General features: G+C 33.8%; 1 protein-coding gene across 4 annotated transcripts; it reads right to left on the bottom strand.

Moving 5' to 3' along the window:
• Positions 1 to 237: 237 nt before the first annotated feature.
• Positions 238 to 22,122, bottom strand: LOC149786925 (myeloid differentiation primary response protein MyD88-A-like). Of its 4 annotated transcripts, XM_089977452.1 has the most exons (7): positions 22,041 to 22,122; positions 18,124 to 18,631; positions 16,114 to 16,274; positions 12,984 to 13,134; positions 11,276 to 11,413; positions 10,148 to 10,194; positions 238 to 6,138 (listed from the first exon to the last, which is right to left on the bottom strand). In XM_089977452.1, the coding sequence occupies exons 1-2, from the start codon at positions 22,053 to 22,055 to the stop codon at positions 18,125 to 18,127; spliced, it is 522 nt and encodes a 173-aa protein (XP_089833578.1). In that variant the 5' UTR covers positions 22,056 to 22,122; the 3' UTR covers positions 238 to 6,138; positions 10,148 to 10,194; positions 11,276 to 11,413; positions 12,984 to 13,134; positions 16,114 to 16,274; position 18,124. The 4 variants fall into 4 exon arrangements, 3 of the variants coding, with proteins under 3 accessions (XP_089833578.1, XP_089833580.1, XP_089833579.1); XM_089977454.1 differs by lacking the exon at positions 10,148 to 10,194; XM_089977453.1 differs by lacking the exon at positions 12,984 to 13,134.
• Positions 22,123 to 22,558: the final 436 nt, after the last annotated feature.

Here is a 22,558-nt window from a genome sequence, read left to right as displayed (position 1 = left end):
ACTGAACACGCTTTTCATATAGCAACCACAAATTCAAGGAATCTATGCGTATGTCAAGTTTCGTGGCATTTGTTCTAGTTTCTTCAGAGTAGCGACAAAAATGTGTGCCAGTGGACAGATGAACAATATAAAAGATTGCACCCCATAAGCTCTCATGGCCTATGACCAGCACGGCTAATAAGAAGTCATCTGGTGAAATACCATGAATGTTTGCAAATTAAATAAAGGATGCACAGGTAAGTAAATAATTACAATATTTATTCAGAAAGTATGTGACTCCAAAACACACTCTCCATATGATAACATAATCAGAATTCTCCAAAAATAATAGATGTGGAAATTCATTAAAAAACATGCACTAGATAAAACCCAAAAGAAAAGCAATGCTTTAAAATAAATTGTCAATATAAATGTGCAATTTACAATGATAAAGATACTTCATATAGATAATCAGACACACCCATTCATCAAAACCTTTATCCATCTTATATAATTTACTGACAATGGTTATTGATAAAGACTATATACGTTATATAATTTACTGACAATGATTAATGATGGAATCATCATATAATTTACTGACAATAGTTATTGATAAAGACTGTATACATTGTATAATTTACTGACAATGACTAATGATACAATCATCATATAATTTACTGACATTGGCTAATGATCCAAGACTATATACATCATAAAATTTACTGATAATGGCTAATGGTCCAACACTATATAAATCATATATTTTACATATATGGCTAATTATCAAACTCTCTCAATACATCAGTTTTCTTGTATTTTGCTTGGATGCATACAGTAATGGTGGTAAAATCATGATCAAATAATAAAACTAACATGTCGACATATGTACAATGGCATCTTGCAGCTAATCGCTTCAACAGTCTCACAATTTTATTTCCAGTACTAATTATTGTAAGACGTGGTTGGGATCATTTCATCATGGAGGAAATTACAGTCCCTTGATATTTCTACAATAAAACAAATTATATCTTAATGTGCATCCCTGATGTTTTGTCCATGTTATATTTAGACAAATTAAAGCAAAAGTTTTCCATGACTCTGATTAGTTGTTAGATTAAGATAGGATACAAGTTTAGATTATGCTGTATACCTTAACAAACAATTACATTCAACAATTCAACAACTAAAATACCAAGTAGCAAGTACCAAATAGTCTATTCTCAGTCTGCACACATTAATTCAATGTGCATGTTCATTGTCTTAATGCAGAAAATTTGCTGTATGACACATTTTTAAAACTAAAATGTGATCTTCATAAATCAATTTAATAATTCCTGACTAAACTCTAATATATACATGTTGAATGAAAGAAATATTTTACAATTATAGAGTAAAGACAATTCATCTATTAGGAACAGATAATACTAATGATATCAGCAACAAATGCCGTTACCATATGTAAAAAAAGGTATCATGAATAGATAACAATTAGCCGATGTAACAATGTTGTCAGCAACAGATAATACTGGAGCATGTAACAGTGTTATCAGCAACAAATCATATTATCATATGCAACAAAGGTATCAGGAATAGGTAGGTAACAATTATCCTATGTAACAATGATATCAGCAACAGATAATACTAGCCTATGTAACAATGTTTTCAGGAATAGATAACACTTACCTTATGTAATCATGACATTTTCAACATATCATGCTAGCCTATGTAACAGTGTTATCAGCAAGACATAATTCTAGCCTATGCAACAATGTTACATAGAACACATAACATTAGCCTAAATACCAGTGCTAATAATAACAGATAATATGACAGTGTTATTAGTAACATATATTACTAACCTATGTCACAGTGTTAATCAGGAACAGAAAAAACTAGTCTATGTGACAATGTTTTCACTAACAGATAATACTAGCCTAAGGAACAATGTTATCAGGAATAGATAATGCTATCCTATGTAACAGTTTTATCAGGAGTACCTCGTCGTCATCAGTAATAGATAATATTAGCCTGTGTAACAACGTTAAGAACTATACTGCTATCAACGTTTTTACCTAATGCATCACTATACGCATATTTTACATAATTGTAGGAATTACAGATTCATAATAATAAGCTCAAAATGAAGACATAATCTGAGATTGTTTATATAAGTGAACTCATGCCCATTAATAAGTTTAAAGTGAAAATAGAGTCGGAGATTATTTTACCAATCTACTCATAATGCACATTCATAAATAGCGTTAAGTGGTCAGAGCGTCCACCACGGGGTGTGGGTTCACGGGTTCCCCAGCCGAGTTATTCACAATTAGTACTAGCAGCATTAAAAGGTTGTTGTCAGGAATAGTCGGTCTGGTGTCAGGATAATGTGAATAGGTTGTATATCATGTTATATGTATGCAGCATGATGCCCTACTGCTAGTCATCACTATAAACTGCCACACTGCAGACACTATAGCCATATGACAGAAAATGTTTGAAAGCTACGCAAATAATCCAAATTACACACATACATATTAATAAGTTTACTGTAAACACAGAATCTGAGATTATTCATGCAAATGAAACACAATGCATTATAAGAAGTTTAAAGTCAATACAGAGTCTGAGATTTTTACAAATGAAACTCATGATACATATCAAGAGGTTTAAAGTTAATACAGAATCTGAGATAATATATAAAAACGAAAGTCATAATGCAAATTGTGATATCGGTGAACAAAACTGACCTTAGAAAACATTCATAAAAGATATCAAGTTATTTACAAACAATAAGGTACAACATACTGGGGGCATTTTTCCATCAGGTCAAATGTTTTGTTTTAAATACGTTAATGTTTAAAATCACAAAAAGCAGTTTGCATGGGACAGTTTGACAAAGATTAAAATTTCCCATTTTTCTACTTTTACTTATACGAGAGTATGCAGCACTGTCTAGCTACCCAAAAAATTTGAAACTGATCAGTATATTCTGTATCCAGTAAGTTAAATCATCATATTTACTACAAACTATTTTGCATGTTGTGCTATAAATTTACATTATGACAATGAACTTGTAGTCATTATTGCATTATACCTGTGTGTGTGTTACGACCCTATGGTCACAAACTAAGTAACATTAAGAAGCAAAACTAACCAGTTTGGTAAATTTAACAAACAATTTAATTATCAAGTCCTTAATTATTGAAACTATCCTTATACATTTCAAAACCGAAAATGTACTGGTCCTCCAAGAGCCATGATGTCGTCAAGATGGTGGTGTCCAGAATTTCTTTGAATAATTTATCAGTTCCAGTATAATATTATAGTCCAAAATGAGTACTTTCTATTTCCACAACTGTCCTCTCAGATAATATCTAAGTACAACATAAAACATGTCTGCAGACTTACAACATGAACAGATGTGAGGATGATTTCAAAATTGGAATGAATCTGATTGTTTAATTCTCTCCTTATATCTATCTTCTATTGCAACTGTACTTCGCAATAGACACAACCTGACAGAATAAACTACTATGTTTACATTGACTGTAAATATTCACGTGACCCAGTTTGACGTTACTTAATTTTTTCCAGCAAATTTGAAACCCCATCAGCCACAGAGAAATTAAGCCACTGGCGCATTTAAGTCTTATTATTGAGATTATTATTAATAGCTGTCAACTCATATGTAAGCATCTATTTATAGATCAGATGCAATTTCTTAACAGAGTCAGGCACAACCTTGACCTAAAATAATTAAAATGATAGATAAAATCATGTACCAGGAGTTACAAAATTATAGATATACAGAACAGTGTCTGTGTGTGTGTTCCATTTTTAACCCCATTATACCGTCTGTTCAAAATATTAATGTATATTTTTACTATGTGTGCGACAATACATTCGAGGTTTTTCCAACAATAATTTAAAACTATAAGATACCCTGAACTTTTTAGAGGCATTATTATCTACATACAGTACAAACAACCTACGACCAATAAGTTAAATCATCATATTTACTACATAATATTTTGCATGTTGTGCTATAAAGTTACATTATGACAATGAACTTGTAGTCATTATAGTATTATACCTAAGCAACATTAAGAAGCAAAACTAACCAGTTTGGTAAATTTAACAAACAATTTAATTATCAAATCCATTTATGAAAATGTTAAGGAAATTTAGATTTTATGAAGTGAATCCATATCAAACTTATAAAAGGTCAATGAAAATCCTTAATTATTGAAAGCATCCTCATAAATTTCAAAACCGGAAATATACTGGTCCTCCAAGAGCTATGATGTCATCAAGACGGTGTTGTCCACAATTCCTTTGAATAATTTATCACAGTTTGAGAATAAAACTATAGTCCAAAATGAGCACTTTCTATTTCCTCAGATCTGTCCAAACAGATATTGTCCTCTCAGATAGTATCTAAGTACAACATAAAACATATCTGTAGACTTACAGCAGGAATAGATGAAGTGATAATGACTCCAGAATCAGAATGAATCTGATTGCTGAATTCTCTCCTTATATCTATCTTCTATTGCGACTGCGCCTCGCAATAGACACAACCTGACAGAATAAACTACTATGTTTACATTGACTGTAAATATTCATGTGACCCAGTTTGACTTAATTTTTTCCAGAAAATTTGAAACCCCATCAGCCACAGAGAAATTAAGCCACAGGCGCATTTAAATCTTATTATTAAGATTATTATTAATAGCTGTCAACTCATATGTAAGCATCTATTTATAGATCAGATTCAATTTGCGTTCTTAACAGAATCAGACACATAGTGTTACTGTCATACACAAATTTATAACAAAGATATTCTGTACAATTTATAGCCATGACCATGCACAATTATTTTCTTTATAGATACAATCATGTACCAGGAGTTACAAAATTATAGATATACAGAACAGTGTGTGTGTGTGTTACACATTTACCCCCACTATACCTTCTGCTCAAAATATTAAAATATTATATATTGTATGTGTGCGACAATGCATTCGTGGTTTTTCCAGCAATTGAAAACTATATCTAAGATTTTTCAATGGTGGATGTTTAACAAAAGATAACTGTATCTACCTAAATTGAAAAATATCCTTCAAAAGCAAACTGCATATAATATATTTTTCCACTGACAGAAAAAAGTTGAAATATATATAAAAAATTCAGAAAACAGGAATTTATATAACTATTTTATAATGGTAAAGCACATTCAACTGAATTTCATTCCAGTTGCAGTTATTGTTCTTAATAGATTTGAGCTGTTATTATTATTATTATTATTATCCATTCTGTCTGTAAGAAATATAATTCCAAGTTGTTTTAAAAGTTTTCTTTGTCAAGTAGTGCAACAGTTACAGTCATCTCATTCGTATTGCCACTCCACGAACTGCATGTCATATCCTGAATTTTTTTAATCTCTGTCATTTCCAGAACTGTAATTTTAGAACCTCTATTTTGTTCTTCGAAATTCATCTACTGCAAGTTTAGAATCTCTATCATTACCTGAAACGCATCTATACTGCAACTTTTGAATCTCTGTCATTCCCAGAACTGCTTTTATTGCAATTTTAGAATTTCTATGCCATTCCCAGAACTGCATTTATTACAAGTCGAATGCAGTTTTAGAATTGCTTTCATTCCCATAACTTAATCTATTGTAATTTCAAAATCTGTCATTTCCAGAACATTATCTTTTGTGATTTCAGAATTTCTATGTCATTCCCACATAACTACATTGATGGAGATTTCACAATGTCTATGCCGGACGTGACTGTCCTTGTTCATTCGTTAATCCAAGAAAAATGAAAAATACTTTATAATGTGTTTATTGTGAGAAAGACACCACAGTAGCATGCATCTGTCGTCCATTCTTTAAGCATCTTTATTTGCCCTCAAACATTATAAGCTTTGACATCTGTCACATGAAAGATATCGTCACAACATTTGCCAGCAGGTGAACATGTATTAAGTAGATGGAGTCTTTCCAGTGTGTGATTAAAGTATAGGTATCCTGTCTGCAAACTATTAAACAGACTAAGACGTCCAACGAAAGTTTGTTAAACATGACTGATGTTGATCACAGCTCCATAGTCAGCAGGATTATCAGATGTATCCAGTTTATACATCCCCCTAGAATATAAACAAAGCATGAGAAACAATAAAGTACATTGCACTTCACATATATGTATGTCCCGCAACGTAGCACTTATATATTTTTATCAATAATCAAACCAGCCGGTGCATGCATGGATATCTCTACAGTGTTATTTCTTCAAAACTCTCACAATTCACATACCTATATTTCAGTGTATGCCAACATATCTTGAATAAGTTTGAGAGATGACCCATGCATGACATGAATTTCTGGTTAAGTCCATGTGAAACATTAAGGGAAGAATTCCAGTGAGATGCTAAGGCATAAATATACCTATGGCAATATGCCCAGGTTAAACATCAAACAGAGTACTGATAATGGAATGGTAATGTATTAATATGCTTGGGAAAGTCAAGTTAAACAAAAAAAAAAGGGGAAACAAAATAAGATGGTAATGTATAACTATACCATAGACAAAACATCATTTTTGTCTGATGTTTTGTGATTTAGAAGCTTGTGGTTTCTGCACTGATTCAATTAAAAATAAAATATACCAAAGGACACATCACAATAGCTGATCTAGGCTGATCAAGTACTAAAATTTGAACACATACACATTTAGTCATAAATCCACTACGCTAACCATTTAGCCACCATGGCTACTGCTTTTGGGGACACCTTATATGTTACTTAACCGAAATGGTTAAGAAGTGTTTACCTGCATTTTATCAAAGTGCTGTATCACAAATGAAAAAGGTAAAATTAGTTGCATCTGACATGAACTGGACAATTGTATAAGGGACTTTAAGGCATGTTATACTGTAGATAGAAGAAAGGATAAGTGTTTAATTTATACACAGATGAGCTGGAAATCATGCTCATTTCTATAGCATATGCTGGTGTATTGACAAGCAATATTCATGAAGTCTCAACATAACAATGGACAAATAAATCATTCACACAAACTGTATCTGAAAACACTACCCATCTCCACTGCATGTACATGTAGTTCACCTAGTATTAGGTTGGAAAGCCTCATATTTCCACAATGAAGCAACCTGTCCGGGTATCCAGGCATTAAAACAAGCCCAATGGTCAAGAAAAAGTAAGATAACTAGCTAAATCTCAATAATGAGTTTGATTTATAAATTATTTATAAATTAAGGCCATCCAGTGGAACCCATGTTTAAGTAGTATTAGCCCTAGATTTTGTTTAAACATTGCAGTCAAAGGTTAGCTAATCTTGCTTGGGGGACATTTTCCTTCATGCAATGTATATCCACAATATATGTCTAAACCAGAACCACAATTAACATTTCTACTCACCCTCATTAAAATACTAGTGGTCATCAATATTTGGTCATACTGAGTATTCAGTTTCTCCAAAGTATTTAGTCTCGTTGAGGAGTTGACAGGCAAGTAGACGTCACTAAAGAACTGAAGACCAGGTGGACAGCTCTATAGTATGTTTGTCACTGAAGATTTGATAAGGAAACATCTCCAAAGCATGTGTGTCCCTAAATAACTGTCAAGCTAGTAGACAGCTCCAAATTATATTTATCACAGAAGAACTGGCAAGCAAGCAGTCATTTCCTAGTCATGTGGATCCCTAAAGAAGCGAAACACAACTAGACAGCTCCAAAGTATGTGTGTCATTGAAGCACTGACAAGCAAGTATACTGTTCAAAATTACGTGTATCGTTGAAGAGCTGATAAGCATGTAGACATCACCAAGTAATGTGTTTCACTAATGAACTAACAAGCAGATAAACATTTCTGATATTTGTATATCATTGAATATGTGACAATCAATTATACAGCTCCAAAGTATGTGTATCCCTGAGGAGCAGACAAGTACACAGTTCTAAAACACGTGTATCATTGTGGTGATAACCATGCAAGTAGAAAACGCTTCATTTTCTAGTCCATGATCATGCATTCCTTATTAAATTAGATTAATAGTTCAATTAGCTGTTTGACAATGCATACTGGTACTGACTTACGCAACTTTTGCGCTTTGAATTGAGTAACATTAATACAAATCATGTGATTTCCTTCTCAATGCATATTTGGAGTCACATGGTCTATATTGAAACACTAGATATCGTTTTCAATGACTATTCTCCTCTTGAACCAAACTGTGTCTTTTATGATATTCTATGTAATGAAATATTTACTGATTAATAGTGTTCAATGGTAACTTCTGTCTGCTTGGGAAATATGCTGCTAAATTTTCCTATCCTTTCCAGCAGAACATAATTTAACTTATCCTACAAGGTCTGTAACTGACTAAAGGTGTCAAATGTAAATACATGCATATATAATCAATACAGTTGTTGTCTAAAGGTTTGAGTGTATATATATATATATATATATATATATATATATATATATATATATATATATATATATATATATATATATATATATATATATATATATATATATATATATATCTGATATATTTCCTGACTGCAGATATGAAGTTTCATGTTAAGGACTTTCACAGAAGAAGTTTCATGTTAAGGACTTTCACAGAAATATTGGCTTTCTGTATACATAAGAGCACATCAACACCCTCTCTACTAAACATTAGTATTACTTAAAATAAAAATCTACAAAAAAGCAAAATTATACAATTTTTGTTTGGTTATACCATATACAAACTATACAATAGTAATACTTGCAGTCAGATTTAAAGAAAACTCAGTAAAACAAGCAAAAATAATTATATTTGTTATGAAGGATAGATGATTCAAAACCATTTCCTAAAATTTTCCTAGTAAATGTCCCAAATTACTCTGTTCATTAATAAACGTCCAACAATAGCCTTTTCACAATGTTCCAAGATATTCTTTTCACAATTAAATTTCCTACAATGCCCTTTTATAAATCATATTTCTCTATTCTAACCAATTCTTGGGATGGGGATTATTTTAATCAGGAAAGAAATACGAATGTACCATGTGTCAAATCACCTAACATACAGTGCTAAACAACTATCAAGGTGCTAAGGACAGTACTACAAGTGTACTTTTTGTCAAGTTACCAATCATATATGCGGTGTTTCTTCAGTATCAATGTGTTCGGGGCAGTAATAAAACATATGTGTCAAGTCACCTAACATAGAGTGTTCCCTCACTACCAAGGTGTTCAGGAAGGTAATACAAGTCTACCCAATGCCAGGTCACATTACAGATGCACAGTGTTCCAGCACTATAAGGACATTAATTGAGACGTATCGTGCATCAGGTCACCAAAGATATGCACAGAGTTCTCTTACTATCATGCTGTTCAGGACAGTAATACAAATGTAACATGTATCAGGTCAGGTCACCTAATACATATAAAGTATTTCTTAACTATATGGAGAGTTACAAAAATGTACTATGTGTCGGACCATCTAAGAGATGTAGAGTGTTCCAACACTATTAGGACACTACTAAAAATGTGTCACTTAAAAGGGCAGGTCACCTTATTGATGTACAGTGTTCCCTAATAAGCTGTTCAGGATAGTAATACAAATACACCATGTGCCATGTTACCTAATAGATATACAATTGTCCCTTGCATTCAAGCTCAGGATAACAGTAACAATGCACCACATGCCGGGTCATATAAAAGATGCACAGTGGTTCCACTCTATCATCTAAAAGCAGTATAAACGGGTACGTTATGTACCATGGACTACCTTATGAATCTGTTTTCAACAAGCATAGAAGTGTATCATGTTATAAGCAAGGTCAGCTAAGACAAGTACATTGGTCACTCACTGATCAGTGGTCGTGACCACATCCTTGCACCAATTTGTCACCTTTGCTGCAATAATAATAATGAAGGCACCATCGATTTGCATCAAAAGCAGTATACAGTGAGGTCAAAAATGGACTGATTGAAAATTTAAACTATGGGGGTAAAATTAATATTTATTGCAAAATTTAAGGCAGCCTTAGAATGAATGACTTTGATAGTGATAAGTATTCAAATTTGTCAATAAAGAGAAAAGGTGAGTAGGAGTATTTGCTGCAGCTGTTTTTGATTTACCCTACTTTTGACTTAATAGGATCCTTTGGACCCACCTTCTTCCATTCCTGGAAAGAAAACAGAAAGCAAGGTCATCTTATACATGTTCAGTTGGCCTTCTTGATACCAATGTTCACAACAATGATTCAAGCATAGCACACTATAGTTAAAGCCACCATAAACTGAAAAAAATACACCCCCTTTGCTGGCAGAATCAGCATTACTAACAGCACACCTTCCATATGCCAGATAAAGATGACAACATTTAGTACATAGCCTATTACATAGTACATAGTACATAGAGTATGGTAAACAATCATTCATACATTTACTCTTTATATATCTGACATTTGACCTGGAATTTGTCATGTGATACTATATGCACAACTGAATCTAAGAAAATTAAGTTTGAAATCAAGGTTTGTTTGTGTTTAATAGCAAAACAGCACATCAGTGATTCTTTAGTGTTGTGGCAATAAGAACAAAAACCTAAGTAATACAAGGACACCTGACCCGGGCTGATTGGGGTAGGATTAAAACTTGCAGTACTTCAGTTGTGAGTCTTGCGCTATGCCACTGAACCCTCATTGTTCTCATGAAATTTAACAAAGTATGTGAAATTAAAACCTAATCATAATAATATTACATAAGTAGGGATAGTTCTATTTACATCATTATAATTATCATTCAAACATTAGCACAGACCTATCCTCCTCATCGTTTTTCTCATTTATGCATGATCATACATATATGTTCCTTGTCAGTCTTCTAATTCATACAATAATAAAGATCTAAGTTCCTCATCATTCTTCTATTTCATACATTAGCATGGTTCTATTTTACTCATTCATATATTAGCATGGTTCTATTTTACTCATTCATACATTAGCATGGTTCTATTTTACTCATTCATATATTAGCATAGTTCTTTTTTCTCATTGATACGTTATCATAGATCTATTTTCGTCATTCATACATTAGCATAGATCTAATTTCGTTTTTCATACATTAGCATCAAGGTAAAAGACAGACTAAAATACAGACTGATGAACAAACAGATTGGGTCATATCTTAAAAAGTTCTCTGCCTAAAGGTAAAAAAAATCACACGTTAGGTTCGAATGGGTCATAGACGTCAAGTGTTTGTTACCTCTCTGATACAGTGTGAGTGATGCCAGGTTACCAGTCCCCCTTTTCCTGCATAGTTTCCTCGCAAGTCATCTCATATCGAATTATGGAGTCCTGATTGGTCCTGATCCTGAACTGTCTGTAAGGTTTCCTCCAGACACTACATATAAAAATGAAACTATTAACATAAAAATAATACTGAGTCTAAGATGTGCACACAAATAAATGCAAACACATTATATCACAACACTCCTACTTGCACTTTATATGACAGAACTACGTTTCTCACCTCATTCTGAATAAAACATCCAGTTGTTATACACAATAAAATATGGTATATTACTGAGGAGTCAAATAAATGAGTCTCCTGATTAAATATTAGCATGCATTCTAGGTAAAAACTGTTCATTAATAAGTGTAGGGCAATGTGAAAAGAGGTGTCAAAGGATGACAGAAAGAGAAAGAACTATTGAATGGAAGAAAACATTATAACTCAACAATGCTTTCTTGTTGATAGAGTCATTATGAAAACTGGTGAATCATTTTTAAAATGGGATTTACCATTTACATGCATTCTTAACCTGTAAAAGTGCATGTACGTTTGTAGCAGGTGTAGTGTGATAAATCTTTTTTTTTTAAAATGAATTAAAAAACATTATGAAAAATACAAATATTTACTTTATACTGGAGCTTTATATCAGCATACAATATGGTAGTTGAATTTAAATTACTATATGGTGCTCTTTAATGCTGCAATGATATCCATTTTCTAAAGTTAAAAGGGTTCTGTTGTCATGGTACCTTTCATACAGCTGGTGAAATCTGTAACAGTGCCTTTTTGAGCAACAGATTGAAAAGGTTTGGTTGCATGAGTAACAGCAGCAATATTTATGACATATTTTATTTGAGATTTAATTTGCAAACCGTTCATTTCATTTCAAATGTTACCTCTGTATTCTAGGGAAATAAATTACTTCTTGAATTTTTAGAACACTTGATGGTTATCACTCTTTCCTGCTACTTAGTTTAAGACCATGGAGTCTTAATAATATCCTGTCCCGTTGAAAAGATTTATAAGGGTAAAATACTCTTAATGTTAAGACTGTAAATGAGTTGTATACGACGTAAGAAAATTTCACTTGAAAAATAATTAAAAAAATCAACATGTGTTAACTTTTTCGCATAAACTTTGTTGCTGTTGTTGTTGTTGTTGTTGTGGGGTTTAACGCCATTTTTCAGCACATGATAGGCTATACATGGCAGCCAGTATTAATGGTTGAGGAAGAACCCGGGAAAACACCGGAAAGAACCACCGACCCACGAGAAGCTACTGGCAAGCTTTCTCACATATCCACATTGGCTGAATCCTAGACTCGAACCGCCGCAGACAGAGGTGAGATTGCAGTGATCCGTAACGAAGAGCGCTTTAGACCACTCGGCCACTCGGGGCCCCAAACTTTGTTGCAAAGCTATATTTAATTAACAACCATAACAATACATAAGCTAGAGTACATTGGTTTGACATATACCCTTTTGGGGAAAATTAATTTCCATGTATCCACAATAGGTCTTATTCAGTTGTGTTCTAATTTATTTTATCTGCTGAGTATCAAACTAATCTCCAAGAAACTCCAACATATCAAATTTAGTAAAAAAATGTCTTTCTTGCACATGTGAGTAAACACATTTACAGGATAGTCGTAAATGTAATACAAAGTCTTTGCCATTACCTTTGACCTTGAATGTGAGTTTCAATTTTCATGGCAATCCTCCATGAAAATTACAATGAACAGCGATAACATACTTGCTAACATGCAGACGGATGATGGACATCACATGAAAACCCATCTCATAACTTCTTCTTGACCCCGTTAATTTGAGCTAAAAACATGTAGATGAAAACCAAAATCTAATAATTATTTACGCAGCTTATTCCATAAATATTATAGCAGTCACCAGCAATTTTTGTAAACATCATTATGCAATAATAAATTCAGTATTTTCATAAGGGTTAAATATTTCAGGAAAATACGCCACGTAAGAATATCAATACTCGCGAACACTGACTTTACATTCAAGTCATAAAAGAAATAGGGACATAAAGTAAGGGAGAGTGATAAAAATAAATAAGATAATGAAATTTATAGAAAAATTTATGCACTAAGATAATAGTTGAAATGATCAAATTTCCATATATTTGTGGTGCACATAATGGGGAAAGTGTCTCCCCCATTCATAACACTGGTCAACAGTGAAATCATTACTGACTTGAAAAGGCCCTAATCTGTAGTATTTTGGTGTGCCGAACACGAATATAACCGTGAAAAATTTGTATTGGCTCTCGTTTTGAAGATATTCATATACCTCATTTTCTATGTTTCACTGTGTAAATTTCTCCAGTAGGACTGCAGCAACATCCGGAATAATGATGTAACATTGCATAACACCATCATGCTCACATCATCCACAGTTGATTGCATCATTTTCTGATGCAATGCAATACTAATGCCATGCGGCTGCTGAAGTAAGTTGACGTCAGCAGTGTACTATACATGTGTAGGCCTATTATACTAATGCCAGGCGGCTGCTGAAGCTGACGTAAGCAGTGTACTATATAAAGCCCAATCAGATAGGTTCAGCATTTAAAATATTTTAGACGTTGTGCGAGACAGTTCAAGCTACTGTTACATAAAACTTATTATTTTATCCATTTACGTACAATAAAGAACAGTAATGCCTCGAAAGTGTGTTAATACCGCGGACAATTTTTGCTATATTTGTGGGGAAGTGACATTTGCCAACCAGAAGAAAAGTATCAATTCTCAAGTGAAGAAGGCATATCATCTTTACTTCGGATGCAAGGTTGGTGACCAAGACAAGCCTTGGGCTCCGCATATATGCTGTGCTACATGTACAACACAGCTTTCACAGTGGTTGAATTGCAAAAGGTCATCAATGCCGTTTGCAGTCCCAATGGTGTGGAGAGAGCCAAGCAACCACCTAAATGACTGTTACTTCTGCTTGGTTCCTCCTCTTTCCGGCGGAATAACGAAGCGAAAGAAGTCGAGAATAGTCTACCCAAACATTCCGTCTGCATTGAGACCAGTTCCACATGGTGAGGGACTTCCTATTCCAGAACCTCCAGCAGAATATTCTCTTGATTCATCTGACGAAGACAAAGGTGAGTCGACCTGTTCTTCTCCTGGTCCATCAGCATGCAGTGATCCAGATTTTCACTGTGGTGCATCATCAACCCCACACAGAATAACACAGGAAGAACTAAATGACCTGATTCGTGATTTGGACTTATCAAAGAACAAGGCAGAATTGCTAGGATCAAGACTCCAACAATGGAATCTTCTAGAAGAAGATGTCACAATTACTGCATATCGAAAGCGCCACCAGCAATTGGAGCCTTTCTTCAGAAAGGAAAGTAATCTGATATTCTGTTCCGATATTGAGGGCCTCATGAATGCTTTAAAAATCACTCATGACCCACAAGAATGGAGACTATTTGTGGACTCTTCGAAACTGAGTCTCAAGGCTGTGCTTTTGCACAATGGAAACATTCTTCCATCTATTCCAGTAGCGTATGCTGTCCACATGAAAGAGACATACGATAACTTAAGGCAGCTACTGAATTCCATTGAGTATAACAAGTACAGCTGGCACCTCTGTGGTGATTTGAAGGTAGTTGCCCTTTTAATGGGACTGCAGCAAGGATATACAAAATACATGTGTTTCTTATGCGAGTGGGATAGCCGAGCAAGGGAAATGCACTACATGAGGAAGGAATGGACTCACAGGCAGAATGTAGCCATTGGAGAGAAGAATATCCAACACCCAGCTCTGGTTGAGGCTCAGAAAATCTTGCTACCACCCCTTCACATCAAACTAGGTTTGATGAAGAACTTCGTGAAAGCCATTGACCGGACTTTGCCAGCATTCCGATACCTGCATGAAAAATTCCCTCGACTCAGCGAAGCAAAGATTAAAGAGGGAGTTTTTGTGGGTCCTCAGATTCGAGAGCTTTTCAAAGATGACCGGTTCAACAACTTGCTGGAAGGTGACGCGAAACAAGCATGGAATGCTTTTCGCCTAGTTTCTACAAACTTCCTCGGAAATGTTAGGGCAGAAAACTATAAGGAACTAGTAGAAGACATGTTGATGAAGTATAAGAAACTTGGCTGCAATATGTCTCTAAAGATTCACTTCCTTCATTCCCATTTGGATTTCTTTCCTAGCAACTGTGGTATTGTTAGTGATGAACACGGCCAACGTTTTCATCAAGATATCGCAACAATGGAACAAAGATACCAGGGAAAATGGTCCACTACAATGCTGGCTGACTACTGCTGGACACTCCTCAGAGATGCTCCCGAACAGCTGTACAAGAGACAGGCGAAGAAATCTAAGATGTAGTCAATGACTTGATTTTTTATAGGTAGGCTATTACAGTTGACCTTTTACTATTGGAATGCATTTCGTTATGTAAACATTAATTTCTTGCAGATTACAAAAAAACTAGAGCCAATTTTGCAATTTGACTGTCATATTCGTGTTCAGCACATAAAAATTGATAAGAATTGACTAATTTTATTTCAGTAACATGACTTTTGTAAAAATTTGTTGTCCAGTGTAATTAGATCAAGGTGGTAAATTAATCATGATGTTTGTTACTATGGCACTAAGGACCTAGCAAAATATTCAGAGAACAAAATATAACAAAACTGCGTAACAACATATTAAAAGTTTGTCTTAGGTGTTTATTTTCTTTTGACGAAAGCAGTGAAAATTAGTTTGCAACTAACATCATGGGATATGGACCACAAAACAAAAATCATCAATGTACTTGAATACCTTCTTTTTGGTAAGAATGGCCATGTCCATGTGTGGAGTGACTTTCACTGAGTATGACTGCAGACTACATTCACCATATCAAGAAAGATATGGACATATGCTTCTGTGTCCTAACCACCTGAACAGCTTTCATGGACAAATAACGTTTCTCGTGTTTGCATCTGAGAAAAAGAAATATCTCTCATGATGGTTTCTTTACTATTTGCAATCCGAATAATGATACAAAACCTGATTATTAACGCTATATGAACATATGTCTTTCACAAGTGATTGGAAAATATTTTTTTAAAAATGTTTCTTTTTACTTTTTTCTAAGTTTACAACTTCACAGATTATAAGTGTATGTATGTCAATCCTGTATACAATTTTCATTTTAAGAAAGAATAATTCACTTATCCGCATATGTTTAAAGTTACCAGACAGACAATAATACAGAACATTGAACATAATTCCTCATTTCAAATGACACTTCCAGTACTCAAGATTGTCTGCTCTCTCTATCTCTCTATCTCACACACACATACACAGATATATATATAGATATATATATATATATATATATATATATATATATATATATATATATATATATATATATATATATATATATATATATATAAAGTATTCTGAGGAGATATGCTACGGGCATGGACAATATTGGACAGATTTTGTTTTAAAAACTTAAGCCCTAAATTCGACATTTTTGAAAAAAGAAGCATGTCAATATTTCACACGTTTTCTCATAAAAGATGTGTAATATACTGAATAAGGAAAACGGAATTAATTATTGGCACTTATTGAATGTGGCCATATACCTATATAAAACATACATATTACCTCAACCTTGTTTTTCTATACTCATGCATTTTTATGAAGTTGATGGGCAACATGAGAGGTTATAGCCTAAACTGAATGCTTCTTGAATTACACTCGGAACCTCTGGACAAAATATAACGTTTTCATTGTCATGAATCATATCACCAATATTCTGCCAGTAATCAGTGAACTCTAATTCTCCTATGTAGACAATGACTAAATTTTGTCCTAGATAACCGTACCTTTTCCACTCTGGCCCCTGAAGCTGTTGCGCCAGGTTGACCTTTGGAGGATTTTCATGCCCTGCTGTTGGCGTGGAAATGGAAGTTACTTTTCATGTCATGGTATAAAGCAACGAAATTTCAGAATGGTCTATTATTATCGTAAACCATGCCAAGAAATCTGGGAAAACAACATGTCTTTGGTTTCAACAATCATGTACTGGACAAATGGGCCTTATTGGCCAGGATGCTTTGCAGTTGTTACCATAAGGGAGGTACAATTATTCGACTGACAATGTTCCCTCAGTGCATCAGAAGATGCCAGAGCATTGCATAGACGAACTGTGTTGATGTGATCTTCTGTAATGGGTATAACAGAGTTCACTTTCATGATCCTATTTAGATTCTGTTGGGAACTGTATATCAGCATTCATGTTCTTTTTCTTGGTCCTTCTTAGAGCTAGATGACTCTCTCCTCTCCATGTAGTATTGCTGTTAGAGTCTTTTATCTTCCTCAGAAAATATGTATAACTAATGTAATTTAGATGACCATCTATTCAACCATAATTGATCAAGTCACATTAACAACATATAAGAAACATTTCTATGCCATACAGAACAAACGTTATCAAGATGACAATACTACTATTAAGAGTATAGAAAAGTGTCCATGTTAGGATGATAAGGAAAAGACAATAAAATGACATCAGTGTAACAAATATATGGAGGTAACCATGTTACGTACACTATAGTCTGATGCCACTCTAGCTACAAATATATGGAAGTAACCATGTTATGTACACTATAGTCTGATGCCACTCTAGATACAGTAAATAAAAATATAAGAAAATATGAATGTAAATTTTCGTTTTGAAATTATACATCACATTAAAACTTTCGTTCATATAAAATATGCCCCCGACTCCCTCATTTAGAAATGTCTGACTGGAAACCTGGTAAAATGCCCACTCACCTCAAGATTCTAGCTCCTTCACTAATGCGGGCAACCAGATGTTGATCTTTTCGATATCCCGAACATCAACATAGTTCAGGATCCTGAGGTGAAGTGGAACCTCACATTCCTCTAATAAAACTGGGACAACACATTTTCTCCTCTCATCGAAACCTTGTGTAATGGCCATATCAACTTCATGCAAAACAAAACCACTCTGAAATGCTTCACTAGTCATGACCACTACAGTTTTGTAGGCATTTCTGATGCTGTAAGCAGCAAATTTCAATAATGGTGTTCCTGGAGTATTGTCTCGATCATACTCACAACAAATGAACCCGTGGTCTTTTTCAAGTCTCTCTACAGTTTGTTTCACCCACTTTATGTCAGTGCTAGAGTAACTGAAAAAGGCATGGTATTTCTTTCCTGGTTGCAAAGCTCTTCTTCTCTGCAAAGGTTCTTTACATTCCTCATGAGTAGTCTGATCTGTTACGCTTGAAGTTTTTAGTTCATCAATAGAATCTCTCTTCTATAAAAATAAGTAATATTAATATTGTTCAGTTCCCAAAACATATGTTGATCTGATTTTGAAAAAAGAATAAATAATGACTTAAGAATATTTACTAACTGGCCATACGTTATCGGTGAACAGGATCTGCGATTTAGTTTGGAAAAGGAATTTCTCATTACGATTTATAAAACAAAGAATTAATCATATCTACTATATTATTTGAGAATAACACGTCTTCGGGTTAAATTAAACAAACTAATCTGGTTGTAAAGAAAATCACAGGCACGTCTCCGCATGACATTGGCATAAAACATTAATCAAGAGTTGGATTCGGTAGTTTGCAGATTTTATTCTTCACTATATATTACACGATGGCCATAATATGGATCAGCCTTTGAAATATTTACATTTTATATAGTTATCCTCTCACTTGTGATTGAGTGAAAGCCAATATACAATATTTGTTAAATCCAATTACTTGCAAGCCTTTCAGCTTACAATAATATGAAGTAGCTACCTTGAATATGGACGGGAATATCGATAGCAACATTCTCATAGTTAGCCCCATATCACTCATACTGCATTGATGATTTCCAATGCATATGTAATAAACGTAGTAATAGGACAGGTGGCTTGTGCATGACATTTATGTTTTAATATGCTGTGGCAGTTACCAGCTATAACGTTTGTAATTAAAACCTCAAATATGGCAGCAAGCTCAATTATTCATCCATTATGAATCCAACGGAAGTAATACTAAATGAAAGATCATATTAAAATATACTGAAATAAGACCTAACTTGATTGGTAATGACATCTGTTTATTTTATCGCTCGTTTTGAATTGAGGTTTTCTTTTATATAAATCTTTACCTAAATTTTCATGTTGAACATGGTTAGCGACACATCTGTAAAGTCTATAACAGCAGAGATGTGTACCTTTTTTCTATCCATCACACGATAATAATTAATGTAAGTAGCCAGATTAATATATACTCATGCTTGAATATTATTCTACTTTGTTTGTAAGTATGGAATTAATATGTACATAACTGCTTGTGTGTGTGTATGTGTGTGAGAGAGAGAGGGAGAGAGAGAGAAGCGGGAGGGGTGGGTAGAGACTCACCCGAACTGGGGAGAAACAGGAAGTGTGGATAAGTTTCCAGACTGAGTGTGTGGGGATGTTTCATTGTATTAGTGTATTTTCCATTGGTATTAGGGACATAAGTACAGGTCACATGGGAGATTGATCTTGTTTGTGTGAGTCTAAACATGTCCTAATTTTCATTAATGATAATAATATCAACAACTATAAACAAATACATACAACAGCAAAAGTATACCAAATAATTATAAACATATATGATTTGCTAACTAGATACAGGTAAGGACAGACCAGAGTAAGTAAATATTGAAATCTCGTACTTCATTACTCATGTTAAATACCTCCCTTCGGTTGGAACCCACGAGTGGAAGAATTTCGAGTTAATTCATTTGATAGCAAATTTTAACATGATGATTTATTTCAAAATGGTCTTCTACATTGAGTAATTTTAGTTGAATTGAATGGTGGATTGGTATCTTTTCTATTAATGTGTAATATGGCCATGCTAGGACTCTTCCTATTTTGCAATTTTTGATTTGGTAGGAGCACTTATAAAGAAAGTCATTTTTTTAGTTTTGGTTTTTAATACTAGGAACAATAACAGCATGTAAAGGGATGTGAGCATGATTAGTCGATTTTCGGTATGATTGCTGCAGAATTACACAAGTGTTAAAACGCCAATCTCATTAGTATATAAGAAAAGTTAAAATACATTTAAGTATTGAATAAGTTTGCTTTCATTTATTAAAATTATTCTTCAACAGCCCGATAATTTAAGCATGATACAATTAATATTAAGTTTTGAGATATCCTTATCTTGACTAAATTACTGAAATTACATCTGCTGAGTGTGGTGGGTGGTGTATTGTTTTGCATTGTATTTATTGGTTACTGCATTTGTATGGGTAAGTACAAACTAGTGTTTTTGGATGTAAATACTGCACGACCTTGGGAGTGCATTATATCCATCCGATGAAACGAGTTCATATTTTCCAATACAAATGTAGTAACCTTTTTATTATATGCTCATTTTGGTACTGTACCTAATGCTTAATTATATAAACAAAATACACTACAAGAAAAAAGTAACTGAATGTATGCCGTGTTCCAAACTAATATACAAGATTCTCCATTACACAAAAATTATTACTGCGCACATAACTCCGCCCAGATAAATTTGAAATTAGTCACGCTCTACATAACTTTCGAAAAAATGGCGTGTCTAGTTAAAATTGAAATCTGGAGTCATTTTGTGAATGAATGCGCACTGCAACAACTTTCCATTTGATCTGGAATGAATAGATTTTGGTATTGTTTTCAATTATACGAAACTTCGTGATTATGGACTGGATTTATATGTGACAATTCCACAAAGAAATACATCGGATTGAAGAAGCGAGTGAGAAGCGTGTTGACATCTGCAAATGCGCTTCTGTTTCTGTCACTGAATGTTTGCAATCATAATGTGGGGAAAATATGCAGTCTTTCAATTGAAATTATCAAGAAGACATTTAATGCTTATTTCATTTTGAGTGCAGTAAGGAGGATGCAATTGCACTTAATATATTTGAAATTGCAGTACAATTTTGTAATGTGTAATCAAGATTGAGAATCTATGACATGGCTCATGTAATTCGGATCTGCAGAACTAAGAAAGTAAATTTTGAAGAATTTCAGACAGTAAAACTGTAAGTATATTTTTTGCCATTCTTAATACCAGCTAAAGAAGACAGTTTATCCCGTGTCACGTTTATGTTATTTTGTAAGGACCCTTTCTGGCGTCAACTGTATAGCTAACCTAAATCTGAAACATTGTATCAAAAAAGTTAATGCGGAATGTGCCAAAGCAGCGGGAATGTGGCAGTCCACGAAACATCTGCTTTACTTCATTCAGAAACAAATTTAATCAAGCAAGCCTTAAAGCGCCTGCTACGTGAGTATACATGATTTGTTTACAAATCAATAGTGCAAGTGTCTGCGTCTATTGTTTGTTTGCAATATATAGTAGTTCCTTTATGCACGTGAATGCAATATAAAGGTGTGCATTATAGTACAATATTGAATGAAGCTGACAATGTAAAGTTAACGGAGAATAAAATGAGTATATACTAAGAATCATATATGGACTTCTTAAATCTTCTGACTGTACAGGGTTGTGCACTGTCCTATGAATTAAATATGGAATATTTACATCCACTGACTATACTGAGTTGTATACTGTTTACATTTTATATATTACATCTAGACTAGCTACATCAGATTATACCGACTATAGTGGGTTGTGAAGAGTCTGTGTTGTATAAATCGCATATTTACTACTTACATTTACCTGTCCCATTTTGGCTGGTGTCTCCGCAGTGACAAGTTCTATTCTTCTGTTGCTCCTTATGGCTTCTGGGTTTTTATCTCCTTTACAGAAAACAAAATGGTCATAGTTTTAGCAATACCATCAACATATTGAATTTGAAACAGGGTATTAATTAAAGACATTAAAAGATGCAATAAGAACACAAATGCAGACTGTTGGTGCATGCTTATCATGGCTGGATCACATGCGTAGTCAGACCAAAGTTATTTGCATATAGTTTGTTGCATTGCTAGCCAGTTTCTTTATCATCGAACACTCTGCAAGATATCAGATTCGAAATGGTACATGGATTTCCTATAGTATTATACTTTAAGATTTCTGCTTTATAAAATAAAAACAACTTGTCACCTTTATTGTCTTGCTGGTTTGCATTAACTCAAATGTTCTATGCATCTTTTGTAAACATCCCGAAAAATGTTTATATTCCTTAACTTATTTCCTTGAGTAATCAATCCTAATGTTTGGCTAATTTT

Source organism: Sinohyriopsis cumingii, chromosome 12 (genome assembly GCF_028554795.1).
Source record: "Sinohyriopsis cumingii isolate HCF-2022 chromosome 12, ASM2855479v2, whole genome shotgun sequence".
NCBI lineage: Eukaryota > Metazoa > Mollusca > Bivalvia > Unionida > Unionidae > Sinohyriopsis > Sinohyriopsis cumingii.
This window is presented reverse-complemented; position numbering and strand designations above follow the sequence as displayed.